This window comes from Falco cherrug, chromosome Z, assembly GCF_023634085.1.
Source record: "Falco cherrug isolate bFalChe1 chromosome Z, bFalChe1.pri, whole genome shotgun sequence".
Lineage (NCBI taxonomy): Eukaryota > Metazoa > Chordata > Aves > Falconiformes > Falconidae > Falco > Falco cherrug.
In genome coordinates, this window is record NC_073720.1 from 79,012,524 (window position 1) to 79,021,499 (window position 8,976).

General features: G+C 57.1%; 1 protein-coding gene across 1 annotated transcript in view; it reads right to left on the reverse strand.

Moving 5' to 3' along the window:
- NR2F1 (nuclear receptor subfamily 2 group F member 1) overlaps window positions 1-1,227 on the reverse strand; it is a 10,520-nt gene extending 9,293 nt beyond the window's left edge. The window contains exon 1 of the mRNA XM_055698316.1: window positions 6-1,227. Within this exon, the coding sequence (XP_055554291.1) occupies window positions 6-845 (840 nt within the window). The 5' untranslated portion in view covers window positions 846-1,227. The remainder of the gene's footprint in view (window positions 1-5) is intronic.
- Between the last annotated feature and the right edge of the window lie 7,749 nt (window positions 1,228-8,976).

Sequence of the window (8,976 nt, forward strand, 5' to 3'; positions counted from 1 at the left end):
GAGGAGGGCAGGAGGCACAAACCGAAAAAGCAAAAAAGAAAACACCACCAACCACCATCCACAATAACAACAAAACCTGGCGCAAAGCTGCCAGATGGAGTGCAGGCAGAGGGAGAGATTGACATGTGCATGGAAAGATAGAGAGACCTAGATCGCCACGCAGAGCCGTAGATGTGTGTGTGTGTATATATATATATATGTGTGCATATATATATATATATGTATATGCACGCCGCGCGTGTGCGCGCGTGTATATATCTCTGTATACGCGCATAGGTGCGCGTGTGTGCGCGTATGCACAGGCAGACACACACAGACGGAGAGCCCTCGCACACGCACGCCTGCACAGCCGCGGGGAGAGGGAGCGATAGCATAGTAGGGAAGAAATATTCACCTTCCCGCCTCATGCCCACTTTGAGGCACTTCTTGAGGCGGCAGTACTGGCACTGGTTGCGGTGGTGCTGGTCGATGGGACAGTTCCTGTTGGCGCGGCATGTGTAAGTTAAGTTCCTGCGGACGCTCCTCTTGAAGAAACTTTTGCAGCCCTCGCAGGTGAACTGGCCGTAGTGCTTGCCGCTGGACTTGTCCCCGCACACCACGCACTCGATGTGCTGCTGGCTCTGCCCCGAGCCCTGCTGGCCCGCTCCCTTGTCCCCGGCCGTGCCCGGCGTGGAGGGGGGTCCCGGCTGGCTGGGGGTCTGCGGGGTGTGCGGGGCGGCCGAGCCCCCCTGCTGCTGGGGCGGCTGCTCCCGGGCCGGCTGCGCCGCGGCGGGGTTGGGGCCGCTCGGCGTGCCCCCGGCCACGTCTTCCTGCGGATCTCGCCAGCTGCTAACTACCATTGCCATATCTCGGGCCCAAAAAAAGTGCTGGGGAGCGGCGCGTCTCGCTGCGGGCTGCCGGGGAGAGAGGCGGGGGGCGGGGGGGGAGGCGGCCGGCCGGGCGCCGGGGGCCGAGCGGGGAGCGAGGGGACCCTGCCTGCCGCCTGCCTCCGCCTCGGCTGCCGCCGCCGCCGCTGCCCTGCTGCCGCCGCTGCTGCCGGCTGGAGCCGCTCCTGCCGTTTTCTTTATTTTATTTATTTTTCGCCGCGAGCCCCCCTCCTCTCGCTCGCGCCCTCGCTATTTTTTTTTTTTTTTTAGGGAGGGGGAGGGGGCGACGGAAGATTTTCTCCCTCTCTCTCCCCTCTCTCTCTCCCTCCCTCCCTCTCTCTCTCTTTTTTTCCCTTTCCTCTTCCTCCCTTCCCTTTCCCTTTCCTTCCCTTCCCTTTCCTGCGCTCCCCCCCCCCTCTTTAAAATACCCCCGCCTGGCCGCTTCCCCCCTCTGCTCCCGCTCTCCCCGGCTCTCGCCGCCTCTCCTCGCCCTCCCCCCCCCCCGCCGCCACTTCAAGTTGCAAAATCAGAAACGGCAAACAAGGCTGTCGGGAGAGGCATTCAGGAGAGTAACACGCCGGACACGCACACGCAGGCAGACACGCGCGCACACGCCCGGCACACGGCTCCCCACTCGCGCACACGCACACACGCACGGGCACAGGCACACGCGGTCCGGGCGCTACGAGCGCGGAGGATGTGCAGGCATAGAGGAAGCCGCGGCGCCGCCGAGGAGGAGGAGGAGGAGGAGGAGGAGGAGGAGGAGGAGGAGGAGGAGGAGGAGGAGGAGGAGGAGGAGGGGAAGGAAGAGGAGGTGGAGGAGGAGGAGGTGGAGGAGGAGGAGGAGGAGGAGGAGGAGGAGGAGGAGGAGGAGGAGGAGGAGGAGGAGGTCGCCGCTCGCCGCTCGCCGCCGCCGGGGCCCGGCCGCCGCCGCTCCCGCGGAGGCTGCTCCCGCCGCCGCTGCCGCTGCCGCTGCAGCCGCCGGTGCCGGTGCCGGTGCGGGCTCTCGGGGAGGCGGGAGGTGCAGAAAGGAGCCGTCCGCCGGCGATCAGAGCATGGAGGTGTCCGGGGGCCAGGTCCAGGGCAGGGCGCCGTCAGCCATTCAGGGCGGCGGAGCCGGGGAGCGCGGCGGAGGCGGGCGGGGAGCTGAGGCAGTTTGATCTCCTGTCGCGGCGGCGGAGGAGGAGGAGGAGGAGGTTGCCGGTCGCTGCTCTTTCTCTCCCGAGCTGCTCTCTCTCGCTCTCTGTCTCTCTCGCTCGCTCGCGCTCTCTCTCGCCTTTTTTTTTTTTAAAAAAAAAAAAAGAGGAAAAAAATTCGCAAAAAAAAAAAAAAATCGGATGTGACTAAATTCGCAGAGGAGACGAATTCACGGCGAAGTGTAAAAATAGAGAACGGGAATAATAATGACACGCGCAGGAAAAAGAGAGATCCAAAGTAGGTCGGGTAAATAAATCCTCTTCTTTTCCTCTTTCTTGCCCCTTCCTTCTTCTTCTCCTGTGAGAGCGCACGATGCCGGTTGCGAGGAAAAGAAAAAAAAATCGGTGGAAATCGCCCCCAAAAAGGTTCTTTTTTTTTTGTTTGTTTGCCTAAAAAAAGTATTTCGGGTAAAAAACTCATCAGCCAGAAGAGAAGCCCTCCCCCAAAATAAAAAAATATGCAAGAATGGTCAAAATAATAACGGTATTAAGATGTGAACGCGTTCTCTCTCTCTCTCTCCGGACTTTTTTTTTTTCCCCCTGTCTCTCTCTCTCTGCTTTTCCCCCCTTTTTCTTTCTTTCCGAGATTTTTTTTTTTTTTAGTTTCACCTCTCTCTTCTTCTCTTCTCCTGCAGGAATGAAGCGAAAGACACAAGGAGGAAGGGTGGAAAAAAGAAGAAAAGGAAGGAGAAGAGGGAGATGAAGGGGGGGGGGGGAAGCACACAACTAATAGAATATGCAAGAAAGGGGAAGAGAGAGAGAGGGGGGGAGAGAGAGGGAGAGAGAGAGAGAGAGACCCAAAAAATGAATGCGTTTAAACGGGAAGCCTAGCAGAGCAATGTTTCCGAAAGGGGGATCTGCGCGAATGTCTGTATATAGTGAACTTTGACACTACTATTGAAACTGACACGTTTCTATGGAGATCGCTGCCTTATATGGAGCTCGTGTCAAGGAGCCAAGAGAAGGGCTGCTGGCAACTGATAATCAAAGGCGACTGACTGGTCAGAGCCCTGAATTGGGGGGAGAGAAAATGGGAGGCTAAGGTTAGCCAAGCCTCCTTCACTCCATTGGTTACCCCCCCCATCGCTTTTTTTTTTCTAACCACCCCCCCCCTTTTTTTTTTTTTTTTTTTTTTAATTCTCCGCTACCTACTGACTGGGATGGGGAAGGGAGGGGAGGAGAGAGAGAGAGGGGGGAGTGAGGGAGGGAGGGTAGAGGGAGGGAGGGAGAAGGGATTCTTCTGACAAGCACAATTTACATTGAGATCGCCCTGCGCTGCTATTTACTTTGAGACCTGATTAGTATGGGTCGTCTACGGTCTCTCTCTCTCCCCCCTCTCACACACACCCCAACACACACATCGGCAGAGGAGGATGCATTGCGATAGGCGGAAAGGGGGAATTAAAAGGGGACGATGTGGGCTCTCCGCGAAAAGTTGGTGCTTTTTTATTCCTTTCTTTCCGCCCCCCCCCCCTTCCCCTTTTTTCTCCCCTCCGCGTCTGAAATCGGGATTTCTCCCTTGCTTTCCGATCGCAAAAGCCACGCCAGAGGTTTTAACGATGGAGAAGAAAACACTCGCTGCACGGAGAAGCGTGCGTGCGTGTGCGCGCACCCTTGCACACTCACACACGCGGCCGCGCACACGCGTACATCCCCGCGCGCTCCCATCCCACTTTGGGCTATTTCTGCCTCCCGTCCCTCACCCCTCATTCGTCACCTAACGCGGCCACCCTCCTCCCACCGCACCGCGCTTCTCGCGCGGAAAATCACGCATCCCCCTCCCCTTCTATTTTTTTTTTTTTTGGGGGGGGGGAAGGAGTCAGAACAGCCTTTAGCGCAACGCCCCCACACCCCCGGGGGACACACCCCCCCCCTTTTTTTCCCCCGTTTCTCCCCAAAAGTGAGTTGCTCCGCGCGGGTGACGGAGATGCGCGGGGGGGCGGTGGCTCCGCTCCGCTCCCCTCCGCGGCCCGGCCCCGGCCCCGGCGGCGCGGCGCGGGAATCGCTGGCGCCGGCTGCCATCTAGTGGGCACCGAGCCGCCGGCCCGGGGGAGCCGGGGGGGCCGGGGAGGGGGGGGGGCGCCGCGCCTGTCTGCGGCCTTTCACGCACCCCTTCTTTTCTTTTTTTTTACTTTTTTCCCCCCATTTTCCTTTTTGATTTTTAATAGAAAACTGCGCTGAAGAGAAGAACCCTCTTCTTTCCAGTTTCTGTCTCTCCTCTCTCAGAAGCCTTGCCGGCAACCTCCCTCTTCTGCCAGAGGTCTGAAATTCGCTTTGGGTCGAAAGATTGCGGGTGACAAAGAAGAAACAAACTGTAAAAAAAAAAACAACCACCCACACTAAAACACACACACACACCGCCCCCCCCAAGTCGACACCCTACCCTTCTCTTAGCTCCCATAAAAGTTTATAATCAGATTGGAAGCTAGGGGAAAAAAAACTGCCGGGGAGAAAGGGGATGAAATATATGACATAAGTTTTATTGTTATTTTTTGTAAAGAGATGTTGCTTTCATTAAAAAACAAACAAACAGAAAAACCTCCTTCAACTCTGATGTATCGTGATCACATTTTCTTTTCTTTTTTTTTTTTTTTTTTTTCCCTCCCCCTTCTTTCCCTGTCAGCTCTGAAATCTGAGGCTGGGAGCCGGCGGGAGAGGAGAATCCTTCATCATTTCTGAGATCAGAATAAACGCCTGATTTTGTCCCGAAATAATGAAGAGATTTTCAATGAGTCCCTTGGCCAAGCCGTCTCTATTGTATAATGCATTGATAAAAAGGATGTTATTGACTATGCAACAGTAGGCTCCTTTCCTCTCTCTCCCTCTTTCCAAATAAACTCTCGGTCCTGTCTCTTGGTCAGTGAAAAGGTGAAACGAATAAGATTAAATCGGACAAAAAAAAGCAAGCTCGGTATGTATATCATCTAGATTTTACTCCCCAGACTGTGAAGAGACAGGGAGTAAAAGAGGCAGAGCAAGGCACGGAGAGAGAGGGGGAGAGAGAGAGAGAGAGACAGAGACACAGACACAGACAGAGGCAGAAAGCCTGAGAGAAGGTGGACGGACCCAGCAGCCGCAGCCCGGCTCCTCCCGGACCAGGCGCCCCGCCGCCGGCCCCGGCTTTCCGGGCCACCCCAGGCAAGTCGCCGCGTCCCTCCTCGGGGTTTCGGGGCTGAGGGAGGGGAGCGGGACCGCGGCACTTGGCGGGGACACCTTCCTCAACCCCACCCCGGGCTGCCCCCCCCCTCACCCCCGGCGTCTTGTTCTTTGGGCATCCCGTTATTTGGGCGGAGGGAGAGGCGCCGAGACCTCACTTTGTCCCGAGACACCCCCCCCCCCCCCCCGCCTTTCTTCTTTCCCCCTATAGAAACGCGTGTTATTTCCACTGCAAGCGCCCCCCATCCCTCCGGCTGAGATAACACGCGTGTCTCCGGGAGCTGACCCCCGCGGGCAGCGCAGGCACCGACCCCACGCCAAGCACAACTCCCAGCGCTCCAGCAGCCGCAGGGCGCCGGGGTGGGGAAGTGCGAGCATCCCCACGCTCCTCTCTTTCACCTGCTCTGCTTGTTACTTGATCACCTAATGAAAAGATCGATGGCAGCCTGTTTATCTGGGTGATAGTGTCAACAGATTAAAAGGGCAGCAATCAGATGCTTCCCAGCCGGGCTGTGGGCGCAACCGCAATCAGGAAAAAGCACAAACCCGCTCAGATTGTGCTGGTCTGGGTGTCGGGGGGTGTGCGGCGGGGAGGTATTTTCTCCCCTCGCCTGGCTGTAAGCGCTCGGCGGTTTGCATTTGCTGCGTGCGGTGGGGAAGTGACTATTAAGTGCGGGTTTAAAAAAAAAAAAAAAAAAAAAAAAAAAAAAAAAAGCCGATGCATGAAGGACCGGTGAAGTTTGCGGGAGTCCCGGGGAAAATCCCGTCTGCGGCGTGCTGCGGTTGTGCACAGCCCGGGGAGGTAGCCGGGACGAAGGGCATCCATCAATGAGAGTAGCCTCATACCTCAGCTGACCAGGTTAAAGCACAGTTCAATCGACGGGAGGCATTTCCTCTCCCCGGCAAATTACAGGGACACTTAGAAATGGTCACAACTCACATTTAATTGGGAAATAAGCTTTGATTGCTTTTTAACCTCTGCGGATCTGGAACGAGTAGAGGAGACAGCACTGGGGACTTGCTCAGAATTTTTCCCTCAGTCGCCCCAGATCCCACTTTCCTCAGGCCGGTGTCCAGGCTGGGATCTGAAGGTGGCAGAGTTTTAGGGTCTGGGTTCCCCCCTTCCCCCGTCTTTTTTTCTTGTTTTCCCCCTCCCCTTTCCGTGCCTGCCTTTCTCCCCCTGCCCCGGTGTAACCCAACCCGGGACGTCGCTGGCTCCTCTCTCCTCTGCAGCCCTCTCATCCCCTCCCGGAAGGGAAAAGTTCCTCTGGAGGTTAGTGAGGGCAACTTCTACACGCTATTTCTGGTGGGGAGGGAGGCTTGTGTGTGTGTAGAGTATAATATAAACCCCAATCGATGATATTATTATAACCATTACTATTATTTTGCAAGTGGCCGGGCTGCATGTAAGCTGGGGCTGAGATCCCGTAGCCTGCGTTTTCAAAAACAAACGTTAAAGTACCTGCTTCAACTGCCAAGCTCCACAAGGCACTGTGTGTGTGTATATATATATATATAGACACTCACACACGCGCGGACGTACATATATATGTGTGTGTATATATATATGCGCATACGCACGTAGGGAGCGGGCAGACAGAGGACAATAAACGCGCAGACTACTGTCACGGGGCAGCGAGGAGCTCTGACGTGCAGAAATGTCCCTGTCGCTCCCAATTTCAGCATTTTTAGCTGCCCCCCCTCTGACCGGCGTGCAGCTTCGGGCCGGGCCGCTGCAAAACCCGAGGGTCGCGTCGGGGATGTCACTGTGTCCCCTCCTCCCCGGGTAAGCCCCTCGGTGGGAGCCGTCGGGGCGGCCTCTTTCCCGGGCCGGGCTGGTTGTAAACGGGATGTGACCAGTCACACCGGGAACCCCCCAGCCTCATCGTGTGTGCCGGCGCTGCTGTCCCCCGGGGGCCCCGCAGCCGGGCGGGGGGCGGCGGTGCCGGGCCAGGCCTCGACAGCCGATAGTGGCCAGCCAAGGCCTCATTTAGCATTAGCAGTGCTGGGGCCCTTCCCTGCAGGCCTTTTTCTTCTTTTACCCTCCCCCCCCCCCCTCCCCCCCGTTCCTTTTACTCCCTCTTTTCCCTCTCTTCCCCCCCCCCCCTCCCCCCCCGCGCCCCCGCCCCGACCTGAAGAACACCCAAGTTCTTCGAGGAGTGCAACACAAGCTGTGTGGGCAGGAGGTGGTGCTTCATGAGGGGGAGCTGTCCCTTCCTGCCCTGGGAAGGGGGTCTCCGGTGGGTTGCATCACCCTGGGTAGCCCGGGTGTGGGGGTGCCGGGCTGGGCTCTTCGGGGGGGTCCTGGGCTGCTCGCTCGCTGCCTCCCGCAGCCCCTGCCCGGCTGCGCACCCCGGGGCCGCTTTCTGCAGGCCCTCGCCCCTTTCTAAAGGAAGCCCGATGCCGGGGTGGGGGGGATGCCCCCCTTTAACCCCTGGCCTCCAGGGTGGGCATGTCCCCACTCCCTTCCAGGTATCCCCGTCACTGTCGCCCAAGCCCACCGCCCAGGCCGTTTCACTACATTCCACTGAAGGCAGCTGGCCTTGGGAAAGAGGGGCCTCCGCTTTTCCCTACCCAGGGCCACCCCCTCACACACCACCCCCACCCGCCCCGCACATTCCCCGGACCACCCCATCACACATATCCTGCCTTATTTATTTATTTATTTATTTAAAAAAATCATTCGTGGGAGCCGACTTCTTACCCTCCCACCTTCACTCTGAAACATCCTCCCGGGGTCGCGGCCGACATCCCCTCGGTGTCCGGAGCGGCTGCATATCCCAGCGGGTCCCACCACCCTCGGGGAGGGTGGTCGTGTCCTGTGACCCTCCCGCCCCCGCGGTGCCCCCGCTGCTCCTCGCCCTCCGCGTGTGCTTAACCCAGAGGCGCGACCGCCCTTCCCTTCCGTGCACGCCGCCTGCTTTCCTGGAATTATTTTAGACGGGATTGGCAAAAAAGCGACGTGACAGCGGCCCCCCCAGTCCCCCCCCGCCACCCCCTCGGGAAAGCAATCTGCCGTCCCCGCAGCCTCCCCGGCAGCGGGGCCACGCCGAGCCGGGGTTTGCCATTTGTTAGCGCTCAAAAGTACCGGGCTCCGGTGCCAACCCGAAAGCAGGGCGCTGAATCACAACTTTGCCCTCGCCATCCCTCCAAACAGAAGAGCCTGAGCATCCGCAAGCCTATTTATTTTTTTAATTTAAACAAAAAAAAAAGGGGGGGGGAGGGAAAGGAAAAAAAATATCTGTGCCTAGAAGTAAAAAAAAAAAAAAAACCAAAACCAAACAAAACCCCAAATCGGAAACCCAACCAAAAACCCCACGTCTGCGTGGGGAGGGGAGAGAAAGCACCCAAACCTAAGGCCACTTGGCTAGCATAAAGGAGCATGGCAATTCCCAAGTAGAGCTCCAGGAAAAGAAATTGATGACCTCTTGATGCAAATCAAACCTTCCTGTATAAGGCAAATCTGAGAATCATTTTCAACACACTGGCGAATCCGGGACCAAATATTTACTTTCGGCACAAATAAAGCTGCGGTGATCTGAGCGCCGAAGCCAAGAGAAACAAAAGTGTACAAAAGCCATTAACATGAGGCTTTGCGCTGAAACACCTCTGGCTGTATTTTTAAAACCCCGGCTTCTGTCAGGGATGAATTTGGTGTTATTTATGATTCCGAATTGGGCTGGAGCTTTTGATGAAGAGCTGACGTTTGGAAACGAGTTTGAAAGTTGTGAGATCGTCCTGACAACGCAATCGACGGC